The 18,762-nt window shown below is 28.3% G+C and overlaps 1 protein-coding gene across 1 annotated transcript; it reads right to left on the reverse strand.

Moving 5' to 3' along the window:
* Positions 1 to 1,009: 1,009 nt before the first annotated feature.
* On the reverse strand, positions 1,010 to 1,240 carry BDBG_16091 (uncharacterized protein; the record flags this gene model as incomplete). Its single annotated transcript, XM_031724110.1, has 1 exon — positions 1,010 to 1,240. One exon carries the CDS (start codon positions 1,238 to 1,240, stop codon positions 1,010 to 1,012), a length of 231 nt encoding a protein of 76 aa, XP_031575747.1.
* Positions 1,241 to 18,762: the final 17,522 nt, after the last annotated feature.

Raw genomic sequence — 18,762 nt, forward strand, 5'->3', positions numbered from 1 at the left:
AATCAGAGTACTGATACATGATTATTTTTACATGATTTTCTTCAAATTAAAAAGTTAGTGTTACTAAAAATTGTTATCTAGTAGAGTAACTTACCAGCTCAGTAGTAATTTTCTGATTATTTTTCTTTTATTGTCTGCATTCTGATGACTTCAGGTGTCAGGAAATTTCTTCAGAGCTATGACCAGTTCATGATGAATGTTTCTGAATGAAGTTGCTGTGATTGTAGCAGAGAAATGACTCTTCAGTAATCTATAATACAATCTGTTGATAATTATTTCATAGTTTATCTTAGTATTTATGTTAAGTTTTTCATAAATTTTATGACCTGAAATCAGATGTAAAGAATGAAGTAATTATCTATTATGATTGAAAGAGAGCATTCTGTGTTGAATTGTAAATAACATAGACTTTGTGATTTACAGTGATTTCTTGAAGAGTTTGTGAATCTTCAATAGAAGTAAAAGAAGTGAAAGAAGTGAATTCAGAAGATATAATAATAATTTGAGAAAGATAATAATTTATTTTCAATAACTGATCACTGATGTGTGTAAGAAGAATTAATATAAGAGAAAATAATCTTCTTTCTTAGCTTAGTTATAATTTTAGTACTAACTCAGATTGAATATCATTGATGTATAAAAGTAAATAAACAATCTTGATTAATCTCTGTCATATTTCTTGAAATATATTAATATTATGAAAGAGAGTGTTATCAAATTATGTTATCAGATAATATTATTAATAATATATTAATATTGTAAATATCAATGTTGAAAAAATGTTGATACTTATACATTATAGTGACATGATAGTTGAATATATATATATATATTATTTCTGATATTGATAATTGATTATAACTTGTACAATAATTTTTGAAAACTCAAAATTAATTTCAATTATTAACTAATAGTTATAAACTTATAACTAACTAATATAAAAAGAAAAAAACTTTTTCTACTCATTATCTTTCTTCTCTTTCTCATTCTTCTCATCATTCTTCATAATTCACTTCTTATTCTTATTCTTCTTCTTCTCCTCCTCATCTGAGATGATAATCATCTTAAAATCTCCCTCTGCTGTCTTCTCAGAGAAGGGTTTCTGCTGCTCTCTCTCAGCCAGGTCAATCTGTATCTTAAAATCCCGCATTTCCTGGTCTGCTGCCTCAGGTTTGACCCCAGTGATAAGCAGATTGACATGCTCAGAGAGCAGAGCTGCCTTCTCAATGTTCTGAATCATGAAGTGTATTCAAGATCTGAACAAGGTCTCAATTCTCTTCTCTGCCAGCTCCTGCTAATCAATTAGAGAACAGAAGTGTTATCAAAAATTGTTATCTCTCAATAAAAAACTTATCAGTTTTAACTTCTTTGTCTTCTGCTTTAATATCTTCTCAATCTTCTTCTATCACTGCTTATTTACAGTAACACTCTTCTTCTCTCTCTCTCTCTTCATCTTAGCCTTAAATCATTCTCAGAACTTCTCCTGGTCTCACTGCTACTGTATAAGACTCTTCACTGTCTTCTTTTTCAATCTCTCACAGGCAGTGTCATTCACATTATTTCTATACTTAGTTCAGTCTAAATCTATCAGAAGTGTTACTTAAAATTGTTATCATTCTACTTTCTTATGAAGCCTCTTCAAGGCATTATAATGTGTCTTACAATCTGTCTCTCTGTGCTTGAATGCCTTCTTCTTCTCTTCCTTCAATCTGTGATGATGCTCACGCACCTTGGTGGTCTGCAGGACCGCAGAATATTTAAAGAGAGATGACATAATTGGTTTTAATAAGTGTTGAGAGAGAGGTGAAGGCAGACAATGATATGATAATAATGATGATGATGATGATGATAATGATGATGATAATGATAATGATGATGATAGTGATGATGATGATGATGAAATGAGAAGTGCATTGAAATATATTATTGACTTATCAAATATAAAGAGACAAAGAAACTATTAACAGCTTTCAGAGATGTACAGAAATGACTACAGTGTTATATAGCAACATTATCTTCATTCAATACATGCATTATTGATATTCTTTGTATACATTTATCATATAATCTATATCAGAAATACATGCAGAAAACAGATCTTTATTGCTAGAGAGAATAATTGCAGTGATTCTCTATTTTCATATTATAAAGATAAGTTATTCTCATTTCTTTCTTCTCTCTTTTCTCTTCTTCTTCAATTCATCACTAAGTTCAAGCTGGTATGAAAACTATTAAAACACTTATAGAAACCCTCAAATTAAAGAGTATAGACTAATCAAATTTTAAATACAGATGAATCAAATTATATTTAATAATACTAATTATTCATTCTCTCTTCAATAAAATAACAGTCATGTCTTCCTTCTTTCTTCTCTTTAAATGAAACATGACTCATGAAAAGTGAGTATGATGCCAGGCCATAATGACCAACATGATCTCAGCACACAGAGCTGCATACACACAGTGTGTGCTGAACTGAGAGACTGTGTGAGTTATAAACTGATGACAGCATTTCAGAGAGAGCTGTGCAGTGTGAGAAAGCTGCTATTCTTAATCATGTGTGTAGAGAGTGAATTACTGCAGTAAGTGCATGTGCATTGTATAAAAGTAATACTTTTTGATAACACTCAGTTTCTAATATTATGAAAATAGAGTCTCTCTGTGAGATTCATTTTTATCAGAAGTTGAGAAATCTTATATTTTTCAAGATCATCTTCACACATCTTGTCTGTGAAATTGATGAGAGAAATCATTGATTTCAGTATTCTGCTCTTAATGTTATTCAAGTGACAGCAGAGTTCACTCTGATCATACTTTTTAAGTGTATATTTTCTAATTATTCACATTTATACAGATATATACTGATTATTTGTTAGATGATGTTAAGACAATGATCTATCACAGCTGTGTTACTCTCACTGTGAGAGATACATAATTGATGATGAACATTGTGAAGACTCTGAAGAGTGAGTATTTTAAGAGTGCTGCAGCCCTGTGACCTTGATTTTTTTTTATTTTTATTTTTTGTTTTTTTCTTTTTCTTTTCTTTTTTTTTTTTATTGTGATTTTTTCTTGTATTTGTTTTGTTTTTTGTTTTTTGTTTTTTTTTGTATTTTATGTTTTTTTTATAATTAAAATTATATGAATTATGATCTGTGTTCAGAAAAGTAATGATATTTGATAATACTCTCTATTGAATTTTCAACAAATGAGCACTATGTTATGATATTATATAAGTGAGAAATGATTTCATGATCTTATTTAGTGTCATTCTCAATAATGAGATCAGAATGAAAATGTGACTAAGAATTCAAACATATTCTTTATCTGAGACTAGATTTTTATTTGAAAAGTGAATCTGAGACCTTTAATATTTGAAATAACATGATTTGAAATCAATGTGATGAACATAAATTATGATCAGAAGTAATGCTTTTAGATAACATAATAACTGTAAAGTTTGATCCTGATCTCAGACACGGTCACACGGTCAGTCTAGTCACAACTACTATCTTGACATATTATCAGAGATTCATGATATCTTTCACACAAGCTTACTCTGTCATGCTGTCACTAACTCATTTCCTTCTCAACTAACTTCTGATTGACAGTCATCAGAAATCATAGAAGAAGACAATGAACTTGAGTGAGAGATTAAAGATATTCTCAATAAGAGATCTCACAGCTGTAGCTGACAATATCTTATAAAATGAGTTAACTATAATCAACTGATCTGGACTCTGAGTTCTGTATTATCTGAAACAGCAGCTGTTGACTGATAAGAACTGCTTCAGAAAGAAGAGAACTAATGTGATAAGCTATGCCTGATCAATTATATAGACTATTTCATTACACTTCACAGATTTCAACTGCTTCATTCTCAAATGTATACACTCTGATTCTCAGTTATTCTCAATCACTGATTCTCAGCTGCTACAAACACATACACTTCAATTCTCAGTCATTCTTAAACTGGCTGCTGAGATCATGAATTTCACATTTAATTTCATTTGATCTGATATCATACATTTCTTGGCATGAATCCCGCTGGGACTAGTCATCAAAAAAACATGCAAAGTGACTATATATCAGATCTTAAAATGAAATCATGACTTGAAAAAAATGAGAAAGTGATATCATTTGATCTCATTTAATTTCATTCTTGATATAAAGTTACTATTTGTAGACATTTTAAGGTTTTTTTAGACTATTTTTAATTTTTTAAAAAGTAACACTTTTTAATAACACTTAAATAAGATTCAAAGTCATTTAAAGCAATAAAAATAATTTAAATTGAGAAGTGAAAATCATAATATTATTTGAAAAATGTGATAAGAGTAGACAGTAAGTCTTACTAAGACTGTATAGAACTACTATTTAATGTTAAAACTATGTAATAAGATTAGTTGAATTGATAATAAGACTATTAAAAAATCTGATTCTGGTCTCAGACACAGTCACATGATCAGTCTAGTTATTCTCAATCACTGATTCTCAGCTGTCACTAATATGTATAGATTCTTCTGCCTTGAAGCTTCACTGTGTACACTACTACATACACATATAAATATTCACTTTGATTACTAATTCTCATACTTTCTCTTTTCTTTCCTTCTCTAACATTTTTCTCTTTATTATATAAGACCTATCAATATTATACTAATCTATTCAGCGTAGGCCTCTTACATTTATATTAGACAGTTCATTAGAAGTAAGTATAAGATATTGTGAAATGTAGCTAGAACTTGTTTATCTTCTAATAATTATCAGAATATACTATTATGAATGACACATCTTCTTTTTCTTTGTATACATTCTTGACCTTCTTTTTTCAGCAGTATCTGATCATGTTTTCTGCCCCGGTGGCCGAATGGTTAATGCGGCCACCTGGTAGCGCCTTGGCGTGGGAAACCAAGGCACATGGGTTCGAAACCTGCAGGGAATACATTAAATCCGGAACTCAAGCACCTCAGGTTTCTAATAAATACAGAGGTGTACAAATTACTTCAACAAATCACTCTATGTTCCTGAGATGAGAAGTTATTATCACATGTATTTAATTGTCACTTCTTTGTATTTTCTATGTTCTTGTTATCTTGGCGTGATCTCAACACCTGTATTTCCTCCTGTATAACCAACACTTGGCCTGTATTTAACATCACGCAAGGACTCATCATAAGCTCCGCTTGCATATGAGTATAATGAAAGAATAATAATAATAATAATGATCATGTTTTCTGGTCTATTAATCAAGCGCTTCACCACGAACTCGCTTAATTTTTCAAATAAGAACTCATCAATAGACTTAATTATATGAGTATTTTAACCTCATCACTGACCGCATACCTTATTATTATTATTATTATTATTCTTCAATTATAGATGTATGCAGTCAGAGACTATGACATCTATCTGAGAATTAAAAGTTCTCAGGGTTTTTTCTATATCTATAAAGATAACTATTATACATTCATCAATTTCAGATATACAAAATCAGAAAATTTCAGCTCAGAATATAAAAACTGTTTATAAATTACAGTGTTTTAACATATTCTGATACTTTGAAATCATTTGACAATATCATGACAAAAGAAAAGAGAACACAGTCATAAAGATAGACATATTAAATAGATAGATAGAAAAGAATAGAAAGGAAAAAGTAAAGTAAAATAAAGAGAGACTGTAATAAAACAAATTATTAAAAGATAGTATATAGCTGTTTTAACAGACTATATCTGATCAATTTTCTCCTCTTTCTATTCAGATATTTCTGAATTCAGTTATTTTCTTAGAGCTGCTTGAGTTTCTGATAGAAAGTCTATTAAGTATTTAATTTCTGTCTCAGTTGAGAATAAGAATCTCATATTTAATTAATTTAGATTATATTTCTCTTTCAATCTGACTCTGAGACTATTATATAATACACAGTGTATTATAATATACTCAGAATTCTCATTTGTATTGCAGAATGAGTATTCTATTAAATCAAATCTATCATCAAATCTTTGTATATAAGATTTGAAATAGTCATATTCTAGTTTTAGCTGTATTATAGATGAGAATATTTTCTTTTTACATTTAATTAAACAAGATTTTCACTTGAGTTTTGTTTCAAATCTTAGATAATGTATACTCTTCTTTTATTTCTGTCAGCTTTCATTTCACTTATCTAAACAAGATTCTTTTATTTTTCTCTTTATAAAAGATCAGAACATAATTTTATGAATAAATCTGCTTAGTTCTGAATTATTTTTTACAGCTGAATCAGCTAATTCATTGTCATGAATATTTATATAAGCAGGAACTCAGTGCAGATAAATTATCAGCTTTGATATTCTTCTCTTTTGAATTTTTAAAACAGAGTTTAAGATCAGTTCAAGATTCATTTAATTATTATAAATCTGACTATTTCTAACTCTTTTTAAAGCAGCTTAACTATTAGAGAATATTTATATCTCTTTCAAACTATTTTTTCTTTTATAAGATTTTATTTTAATAAGTTTGAAAGCTTTCACTATTGCAAATAGTTAGACTGACCGTGTGACTGTGTCTGGGACCAGGACCAGATGTTTTGATAGTCTCATTACCAATTCGACTGATCCCATTACATGGTTTTAACATTAGATAGTAGTTTCATACTGTCTCAGTGGGACTTACTGTCTACTCTTGTCACATTTTTCAAATGAGACCATGATTTCCACTTCTCAATTTAAATTATTTTTATTGCTTTAAATGACTTTAAATCTCATTTAAGCATTATCAAAAAGCATTACTTTTTAAAAAATTAAAAATAGTCTAAAAAAAACCTTAAAATATCTAAAAATAGTAACTTTATGCCAAGAATGGGACTAAATGAGACCAAATAGAACCACTTTCTCATTTTTTTCAAGTCATGGTTTCATTTTAAAATCTGATATATAGTCACTTTGCATGTTTTTTTGATAGCCAGTCCCAGCGGGATTCACGCCAAGAAATGTATGAGACCAGACCAAATGAGACCAAATTTGAAATTCATGGTCCCGGCGGCCAGTCTACAAATAGTTCAGTGTCAAAGACTTTTGATTCACAGTCTAGATTTCAGAAATCTGAGATAAAATTAATATTATCTTCAGTATAAGCAATGTCTGTATCTAATCTATTCAAATTCTCATTTTTTAAGTCATCTGAATAAATCAGAATAGAGTCTGTTATATTAATTGTAGAAATTCTCTTTAAATGCTGTTCATATTCTTTCTCTTTAAATAGTTCACTTCTTTGTAAGTTTATAAGAGATTCAAGCTTTTCTCTTCAGAGAGATAACTTCTCATGATCAACTTTTTCAACATTTAAAGAAGAAAATTAATTTTTAATCAGTGAGTATAGTCTGTACAGTTGAGAAGGTATTTTCTTTGAAGAATTATTTTTATTTCAATCAAGAAATTTATTTCAATCCAGTTCATTTTCGGAGTTAATTGATGAAAATGAAGAAGAGACTCTTTCTCTGCTCATAGACCTATCAATCAGCCGTCGTGACCTCGTCTCATGTTAGAGACTAATTATAGGCTTGATGACTGCAGTTCTTCCTGTCAGTATTAGAGCTTAGCAGTGAGCTTGCAGACTCTAGTCTATCAGAGTGCTCTGTCTAGAGTCTAGATACATATCTAGACCTGCTAGTCAGATAGTTTTCAAAATCATTCTCTGTATTTGAGAGAAAGCTAGGCTCTGATGATAACTCTAGTTAGAAACTTGCTTAAGTAGTGTATAATCACTACATTAGACTTGACTCTATATCATTAGAACCTTGACAGGTGCACAGTAGAATAGTGAGACATTGACATCTCATATCAGTCTCAGTAAGTGTTCACAGAATCTCACTTAACTAGTGACTTGACTTGCAGTAGAGAGTTCTACTCTGAATCAACTCTTACTAATTAGACTCAGTCTCTATTACATAAGAGCTTTCATGAGTAAGAAGTGATAGGTGTTAGTGATGGGATTTGAACCCATGTATCTCTAATGTGTGCGGCCTTAGTTACCAGTCTTATCAACTGAGTCACGCTGGCTCGCATGTCTCATATAATGGTGAAGTTATTCAGCTAAACATGAACCAGACATTGTTTGAAACTCCTGTGTGAGATTATTCTCTGTTCACCTCTATCACATTACAACCCCAGGTCAAATTGTCATACAAATTGTAAGATGAAGAGATCTAGTCATATGCATCAATCTTCTTGATTTTGAAAGATTTCTGATCTGTAATTGTGAAGATATCTGAGAAGTAACTTTCATAAAAACTCTGTCTATCTTTGATGTTTTACAACATCAATGCCAAGTCTCACTCATGTATTATTCTTCTCAATCTAGCTCAACTTTAGCAGAAAAATACAAAAAGATATCTCAGTAAGAGTATTAAGTATATAATTAATAAATACATTTAAAGTGTATTCTCTGTGAAAAACTCTCTCTTTCTTTGATGTATCAAGACATTAATATCAAGTCTCACTCTTATATCACCTCTTTCAATCTGACTAATCTCTGACAGAAAAATATAAAAAGATATCTCAGTAACTGTATTTAATACATAATCAGCAGATATAATAACTATAAAATCAGTATACTTCAAGATCTGACTAAGTCTTTGATCCCTGCACAGTGAGATATATTAAATCTAGTTTTAATATGTCAATATTTAATAGATTCTGCAAGGAATTGAGAATAGTAACACTAGATTTCTATTGAATTTAAGAATTAACTTTATATTAATATAATCATTGATAAAGTCTTCTATTTTAAGATATAAATAATCAGTTTCTCTATATCTCACTGATAATATTTATATTATTATATAGAAATAGACTTATATTCTCTATAATATCAAGACTCTGAAGAGAGAAAGTCTTGATAGAGAGTATATAGTAGTATATATCTCAACAGTTTCTATCTCATTCTTCTGCAGCAGTTAATACAAAAAAAAAGATCTTAGAAATAGTTTTTTACTTGTCTTGAAAAAGTAAGATGTTTTTCTCTGAGTTTTATACAATATTCTTACAAAGAATTAAAAACAGAGTTATTTTCTATCATAATTTCACATTCTTTTAAGTAAGAATTACTTTTTCAGTGACTGAAGAGCTTTTATTAATACTTAATTCTTTTTTACACTCTTTATTAACTGATTTGAGTTGCATACTTGTTGTGTGAGAAGAATTGAATGATTTAGAATAAAATTAAATAGTTTTAATCAATTTCTCTGCAAAAAATTGATTTATTTTTTGTCAGTTTTTCTCTCAAAAACTGTTATATTATCTGATTAATTATCAATTAATATCATACTGTTTCTCACTGTATTCTAAGATAGAGATTATAAAGATTTTATTGATTTATCTTAAAAATCAATTTTAGTTTATTAGATTCTCTTCAAAAATCTAATCTAGTTACTGAACTAGTATGAAAAAAATCAGATGTTTTATACATAAAAGTCTTTTATTCTTCTTTTAAAACAGTCTGATTAACTTTTCAATTGAAAACAGACTTAGAAATCTCTTAATTAAAACAGTCTGATCAACTTTTCAAAAAGAGTTTAATAAATATCTCAATTGAAACAGTCTGATCAACTTTTCATTGAGTGAGAATAATGAGTTCAAAAATACACTCAGTTGATGTGAAAAAAGATGCTTTCTCAAATGCTATTCCTGAGATTGAAATTCTGAAGAGAAGAAAGAAAGAAGAAATAGAGAAATAACAAGTTCTTGAAATACAGAAACTTGAAAAAGTAAGCAAAATTCTTGAAAAGCAGTGTCTGAGTGAGATAAATGAAGAAGTTCTGTTAATTCTTCATACTCAGGCTAGACAACTACAGAAGATAATCAAGTTCAAACTTGGAATTTCAAACACAGTTTAAAAAACATTGAAAATTCCTAGTATAATCACTGACTCTTCATTTTACTCTTCTTCATTTTCTACTTCTTCTTCTTCTTCTTCTTCTTTAAATCAGAAGAAAATATATGCTTAAGTAGCTAAATCTACTGTCTCTAAACCTGCTGCCTCAAAACCTGCTCAAAATTCTGAGAAAACTGAGAAGAATACTGCTCAGACTTCTATTCATAGAAAAGTAAAGAAAAAAATATAAAAAGAGAAAAACTTTCAAATCTTCAGAAATAGAAGACTTATTCTCAAAGTCTTAAATCAGAACATCTTGCAGAGAAACAAGCTAATCTCAAATCTCATTTTCAGAATCAGAAATGAAAGTAATCAGCAGTTCTTTTCTCAGTTGATAACTGATATTGAAGTTCAAAAATCAGTTATAGCTTTAATTGAGTTATTCTTCTTTGAACACTTCACTATTCTGACTACAATGTCTGAATTCAATGCAGAAATCCTTATTCAGAATGAGAATCTCTGAAAATCAGCAGTAGAATCTTTGTTAAACACAATAATTATATCTGAGAGAGATGAAAAGTGAGATAAATTCATTCTTTATAATATTTCAGTTGAAATTTTTGACTGTGAAGAAGAAATACTACTTCTCAAAAATGAATTAGAAGAATATAACTCTATTCAACTGAGAAAAGAGTCTGTATAACTGAATTTAATTGAGTTCAAACAATGTAGAAGAAATGTCTCTGTTCTAGTATATATAAAAACAATTGAAAAGTCAAAGATGTTTGAAGTAAGAGTAACAGGTTTGAAAATGAGAGTTCATAAATATAAAGACTCAATAATAAATCTCAAAGCTTAAACACAGTGTTCAAACTGTCAAAGATATGAACACTTTGTAATCTCTTATTTTATAGACTCAAAATATGCATTCTGTGCTAGAGATCATAAAACTAGTGAGTATAAATATAAAACATGCTTAAAAAGAGATGAAATATATCAACACACTCTGCTTAAATACTCTAATTGTAAAGAAAAACATGCATCTAGCTCAAAAGAATGTATGTTTACTTCAAGAACTCAAAAGAACTGAAGAAAAGATGAAGTTCAAAGTCAATCTAGAACTGAAGAGAATAGTCAAGTCAGTAAATCTATAACTATAAGCTTAAAAAGAAGAAACTCTCAACTATCTAAATCTTCAAACTTCAATTCTCTAGCTAAATGTAAACAGAATTTGAATTCTCAAACTTCTGTTAAGATTAGAGAATTGAGAAATAACTCTAGTGATAAGCTAGATATAATATAAGTAGTTGAGATTTCTTCTTTTCAAAATAATTATAATCTACTATCTGATGATACTGATTAGATTCTACTCTATCTCTACTCTCTTATAGTATGAATATACAACAATAATAACAAAAAAAGTTTAAAAACTCTTCAAAAATCACATTTATTCAAAATAATATGAATAGAAACTCAAATTGTATTTATTCTTATCTTTAAATTGTATTTCAATAAAAAGTTAATTTTATACTGCTTCAGAAATCAAATTTTGATACTGAGTAAAAATACATTGTTTCTCATTCAAGCTACAACTGCTTTCTATCTCAAAAGTCTGAGATAAAGTTAAGAGTAGTGATCTATGAAAGAAAGAGATCAAGATATTAATTTAATCTATGATTTAATATCATATCTGACTCTGATATTCTGATGACTTATATTATAGATAAAGAGAATGAGTTTAATACTATACAGCTCATAAATATCTATAATAAAAAGTCATTGAAGAAAAATAACAATATCTGAACAATTAATAGAGAATTTCTGAACATAACTTTATTAAGAAACTCTATAATTGCAGGAGATTTCAATGCACATTATGTCTGATAAAATTCAGAATATAAAAGAGTAGTAAGAGCAGATAATCTGATTAAATGAATTTTTGAGTATTTAATAGATTTAGTTAACAAGTCTGATTAATAAATATTCTTTAGAAAAGATATGAAACAGAAATATATTATAGATCTAATCTTCATATCATAAAATCTAATGAAAAAAAAACTTGTAAACTGATTTATTAATTCAAATGAGACATCAGGATCAGATCATGAGATTATTCAATTTAATATTAAACTGAGTGAAAAATAAATGAGTGAAAATCCTCTTCTCTCTAATCAGTTTAACTTTGAAAAAGCTGATTGAAAAGCAGTTGAAGAAAGTATAAAACTGTTAAAATCTGAAAAGCAAAGTTAGCTATATTAGAATTCTGATCAAGATATCTCAAATGAAATGCTTGAGAATAAAGTGAAACTCATTACATCTATTATTCTAATAAGTATTAGAGATAATATTTTCAAGAGAAAGTATTCTGAGTATTTCAAATCTTGATAAAATGAGAATATCATATCTAAAAGAAAACAATTAGCTACTGTTAGAAGAGATTGAAAGAATGATATAATATCTAATAAAGAGTTCAAAACTGTCAGAAATGAATATTTTTCAGATATTAAAAGAGCTAAAACAGACTGCTGAAATAAATTTCTTGAAAAAGTATAAGAAAAGAAAGCTTTTAAAGCTTTTAACTATACTAAAACAAGAACTGTAGCAAAACTTTCAGCCTTAGAATATAAGTTTCAGAATGAATCATATACAGTCAACACTTTAAGAAAAAATATCAAGCTTTTATGAGAATTCTCTTTCAAAACTCATCAAATTCAGATTCAGAGAAAGAGAATATATTACTTCATAACTATATTAATGAAAATAACTGAGAATGATCTGAGCTTATAGAAGATGAATTAGAGTCTGCTATCTTCTCAAGTTCAGTTAAAACTGCTGCAGAGTCTGATTCAATCAATGATCTGATTATTCAAAATATTCCTCTCTACTTGAAGAGTGAATATTTTGAGCTCTTTTTCAATCTCTTGAAAAATGAATATTATTCTGAATGCTGAAGAGAAGTCACTGAAGTGATTCTTATAAAATCTAATAGAAAAACTTCAATTTCTAAGTTATATAGAGTAATATCTCTATTGAACTATCTAGAAAAGAATTTAGTAAAGAAAATAGCTACTCAACTATCTTTTATAAGCTCTATTAATAATTCTCTTTTATTCAGTGAATAAATGAGAGATAGAAAACAATGTTCTACAATTGACACTGTTCTCTCAGTTATTCATGATATTTAAATAGTAAAGCATGAAGATCTGATCTCAACTGCAGTTTTTATTGATATAAAAGAAGCATTTGATCATGTCTCAAAGTCAAAGTTAATTCAGACTTTGAAGATGTTAAAACTGTCACTTTCTCTAATAAAATGAGTTAACTGTTTTATATCTAAAAGAATCATACAACTTTTCTTTGATGAAATGAAATAAGACAAGACTGAGATAAAAATAGAAGTACTGTAAGAATCTTCAATCTCACTCATCTTATTTACAATATACACTGCATATCTATTTAAAGATAGAAATATGAAAATAGTGTGATCTCTGAGTTATATAGATGATATTAGTCTAGTCTACAGCTCAAAAACTATCAAAGAGAATTTAAAAGTGATTGAAAAGCTGCAAAGAAAATCTTTGTTAGAGCAGATATTAATTAAATTCAATTTAATATGAATAAAACTGAGTTAATTCATTTCTTTGCTAAATTCAATGAGAAAGAACTATCTCTAACTCTTTTAAATAGAGAGATAAAAGCCAGTTTAAATGTTAAATTATTAGAAGTATGATTAAACTCCAAGTTAAATTTTAAATATTATATTCAATAAAGAACTATCAAGACAGAAAGACTATTAAACAACATAATCAGACTATCAAATACAGAGAGAGATCTATTCTTCCAGGCTATAAGACAGTTATATATAGCCTGTATTATCTCAGTAGCTGATTATGAAGTTCAAGTTTAATGAAATAATCAAGAAAATTTCACTGAACTCTTTCAAAGTCTGTAAAACAGAGCTTTGAGAAGAATTCTGAAAGCATTTAAATTATGTTCTATTAAAATAATGAAAATTGAAGCTTCAATTCCTTCTTCTGCTATTAGATTTAAAAAGACCTGTATGAACTATACTCTAAGAGTTATAAAGATGAGCTTGAATTATATAATCAAAGAAAGAGACTCTTCTTCATTTTCATTAATTAACTCTGAAAATGAACTGAATTGAAATAGATTTCTTGATTGAAATGAGAATAATTCTTCAAAGAAAATGTCTTCTCAACTATACAGACTATACTCACTGATTAAAAATCAATTTTCTTCTCTCAATATTGAAAAAGTTGATCATGAGAATATATCTCTCTGAAGAGAAAAGCTTAAATCTCTTATAAACTTGCAAATAAGTGAACTATCTAAAGAGAAAGAATATAAACAGCATTTGAAGAGAATTTCTACAATCAATATAGAAGACTCTATTCTGATTTATTCAGATAACTTGAAAAATGAGAATTTGAATAGATTAAGTGCAGATATTGCTTATACTGAAGATAATATTAATTTTATCTCAGATTTCTGAAATCTAGACTGTGAATCTGAAGTCTTTAATACTGAACTATTTGTAATAGTGAAAGCTTTCAAATGCATTGAAATAAAATCTTATAAAAGAGAAAATAGTTTGAAAGAGACATAAATATTCTCTGATAGTCAAGCTGCTTTGAAAAGACTTAGAAATAGTCAGATTTATAATGATCAAATGAATCTTGAACTGATTTTAAACTCTGTTTTAAAAATTTAAAGAAGAAGAATATCAAAGCTAATAATTCATCTGTACTGAGTTCCTGCTTATATGAATATTCATGACAATGAATTGACTGATTCAGCTGTAAAAAAGCATTTAGAATTAAGCAGATTTATTCAAAAAATTATATTCTGATCTTTTATAAAGAGAAAGATAAAAGAATCTTGTTTAGATAAGTGAAATGAAAGCTGGCAGAAACAAAAGAAGAGTATACATTATTCAAGATTTGAAACAAAACCCAAGTGAAAATCTTGTTCAATTAAATATAAAAAGAAAATATTCTCATCTATAATACAGCTGAAACTAGAACATGGCTATTTCAAATCTTATATACAAAGATTTGATGATAGATTTGATTCAATAGCATGCTCATTCTGTAATACAAATAAGAATTCTGAGTATATTGTAATGCACTGTGTATTATACAATAGTCTCAGAGTCAGATTGAAAGAGAAGTATAATCTAAATCAATTAAATATGAGATTCTTGTTCTCAACTGAGACAGAAATTAAATACTTAATAAACTTTCTATCAGAAACTCAAGCAGCTACAAGAAAATGACTAAATTCAGAAATATCTGAATATGAAGAGAAGGAAATTAATCAGATATAATCTGTTACAACATCTATATACTATGTTTTAATAATTTATTTTGTTACAGTCTCTCTCTACTTTACTTTTTTCTTTCTATTCTTTTCTATCTGTCTATTTAATGTGTCTATCTTTAAGACTGTGTTCTCTTTTCTTTTGTCATGATATTGTTAAATGGTTTCAAAGTATCAGAAGATGTTCAAATACTGTCATTTGTAAACAGTTTTTATATTCTGAGCTGGAATTTTCTGATTTTGCATATCTGAAATTGATAAATGTATAATAGTTAACTTTATAGATATAGGAAAAACTCTGAGAACTAAAAGTTCTCAGGTAGATGTCATAGTCTCTGACTACATACATCTATAATTGAAGAATAATAATAATAATAATAATGATCATACTTTCTGATTATATTTTCTGATTATATTTTCTAATTGTTTTATATGAATACAGATGCTGATATTTTTGTTTTAATTCACATAGAATCTTTATATATTGACAGATCTATGTTCACTGATAATCGTGATCTCAATGTTGAATTGTTGATTGAAAACTTGAAGAATATAATAATGAAGAAATTATCTGTGCTATATATGACTGAGTCTTCTGTGTCTCTCTCTGTTTCCTCTGTTTCTTTCTCTGTCACTTCTCTTCAATCTTCTACACCTGTCTCTGTGTCTGATTCTCCCGCTCTTACTATCTCTATTTCTGCAATCTCTACTTCTGCTACTTCTGCTCTCACTACTTCTACTCTCTCTGTCTCTGCTGCTTCTGCTGTTGTCATCAGCTCTTTCTATTTCAAGAAGATATTGTATAGACTTAGTAAATCATGTTTCTCAGTGTGTACACTTCTGTTCTTTTTACTGATCTCTAGAATAATTTATTATATGAAGACTGTGTACAACAGAACTATCTGAAGCTCAGCCATAAACACTGATTATTACATTTATTTTAAGTAGACTGGCCGCCGGGACCATGAATTGCATATTTGGTTTCATTTGGTCTGGTTCTATACATTTCTTGGTGTGAATCCCGCTGGGACTAGTCATTAAAAAAACATGCAAGGTGACTATATATGAGATATTAAAATGAAACCATGACTTGAAAAAAATGAGAAAGTGGTTTCATTTGACCTCATTTAGTTTCATTCTTAGTATAAAGTTACTATTTTTAGACATTTTAAGGTTTTTTTTAGACTATTTTTAATTTTTTAAAAAGTAATGCTTTTTGATAATACTTAAATGAGATTTAAAGTTATTTAAAGTAATAAAAATAATTTAAATTAAGCAGTGAAAATCATGATCTCATTTGAAAAATGTGATAAGAGTAGACAGTAAGTCTCACTGAGACAGTATGAAACTACTATCTAATGTTAAATCTGTGTAATAAGATCAGTCAAATTGGTAATCAGACTATCAAAAAATCTGGTTCTGGTTTCAGACACGGTCACACAGTCAGTCTAATTTTAAGTATTCATAGTGATATAATTGTGTATTTATATTAGAGAATTACTTCTCTTCTTAACAGTGTTAAGAGTGTAAGTCTTTTCTTTTCTATTCTTTCTTTTAACATCAATTTTTCTAGAAGAAATTGTTATGAGTTTTATTATGTATAAAGTCATAATATCTACAGATATTAAGAAACTTTATATAACTATTAATTTTAATATTACAGGTATATCTGCTCTGATGAATATCTTCAGAATAATTAACTCATATCAGTCTATTCTCTGACATTTGTTATCTGACTTTATAATGCAGGTAAAGAATATCTGTGTCTTCAGAAATGAGAATGTAAATGTCATACTCTTTGTCACGCTCCCGGCCGCGCCAAGGCTCCGTTGCGGTTCCACACAGCCCATCACTTTCATGCGGATGATTTCATCCTGTCTGAACCAGTTTTCAACCACTCTATGACATCATTCAGATATATTATATGAAGATTCAATTGATGAATATGAGAACCCCGCTTCTATATAAGGTCAGCAGACTACTCTTTCTTAATAGTAAGACACTGCTGAGGTATCACTCTGACTATTCTTGCTTATGAAATAGAAGAGAGATATTCACTTATTATCTATATAGAATAGCTAGATACTGACTTCTTATCAAAGAAGTCAGTGATTCATTTTTCTTCTACTGAAATATATATAAGAGTTACTGCATTTCTCATACAATCTTCTTAGTATACTAAGTATCATATCTGTGATATTCTCACAATAACTCTGTAGTTCATGAGCTCACTATTCAAGCAAGATAGTCAAGCTCACTTATACAGCTTCTCAAACAACTACTTCTATATAATATCACTGACTAGTTATCACTTCAGCTTCATCATGTTACAATTCAAATTACTCAACCTGATTATAAGTTTGAATCAGTCAAGCTCTATTAACAGATTAATATGATCTCATGCATCTGTGCTGAGACTGACCTGATCTCATTCTCTGAGAGAAACTCTACATTATTCTCTAGAGTGTGTACATCTCTACTCTGACAGAAATCTGAGATTTCTGAACTCACTGCACACTTTGACATGAGTTCTTCAACTGCTCTATCATCGCCGCGGCCTCTACACATCTACATCTATCATGAAGATAGAGAGATTAAGATTGAAGATTCTCTGAGATATAAGAGAAACATATTATCTGAATTTCACAGCTTTATCTGTATTCTTAAACAGAAATTTCATCTTAATCTGAGTCAGTATAATACTTATGAGATATAAGTAATATATATTATCAATCTTCTTAAAGACATCTCTACAACTACTTAAGTTATTAAGAAGAGAGAGCTTGAGTATACTGATACTGTAATAACTTGAGAAGAATTCAAGAACTTTCTACTGAATTAAATTAAACATCACTGTAATTATAGCTTCACAGCAGTACAGCAGTTTAACTCATTATATTAATAAGATAATGAGAATTCTTTTAATTTCAATGCAAGATTCAAAGAATATTGAGAGAAATTAACTGATGATTTAAATTAATTAAAGATATAGCTTTATCTCATAAAGCTGACTTATAAAATGCAGATAATAATATCATAGTATCAGAGTTTATTAATCAATTACACTGAGCTTATCAATCTGACTTTCTGAATCTATTTAAATAATCAATTCTTTGAGAAAAAGACTAACAAGATCTTTTCTAAGTAATTAATAATAAGATCTAAATAATGCTGTGACAGCTTTAGTATGAAGAAAGTAAAGAAGAATTCTAAGTATTCTGATTCTTCACTCACTGTAAAGAAATATTAAAAAAGATTTAATAAAGATCTCTGTTTTAACTGCAGAGCTGATAATTACTATACTAGTGATTATAAGAAGCTGAAGAAGAAAAGAAACTGAGAGAATATCTTCTTAAAGTTAACTTCTCTTCTGACAAATATATTTATAAAAGATAAAGAAGAGAAAGAAATGAAGAATTAATAATTCTTATATCTTTAAGTTTATATTACAATTACAATACATATCTTAAATAAGAAGATATCAGTGAGATATCTACTCAACTTCAGAGTAAATACTAACTTCATATTCTATTTCTTTTCTCTGATGAAGAATTAGAAGAAGATAGA

This window comes from Blastomyces gilchristii (genome assembly GCF_000003855.2).
Source record: "Blastomyces gilchristii SLH14081 genomic scaffold supercont1.1, whole genome shotgun sequence".
Classification (NCBI taxonomy): domain Eukaryota; kingdom Fungi; phylum Ascomycota; class Eurotiomycetes; order Onygenales; family Ajellomycetaceae; genus Blastomyces; species Blastomyces gilchristii.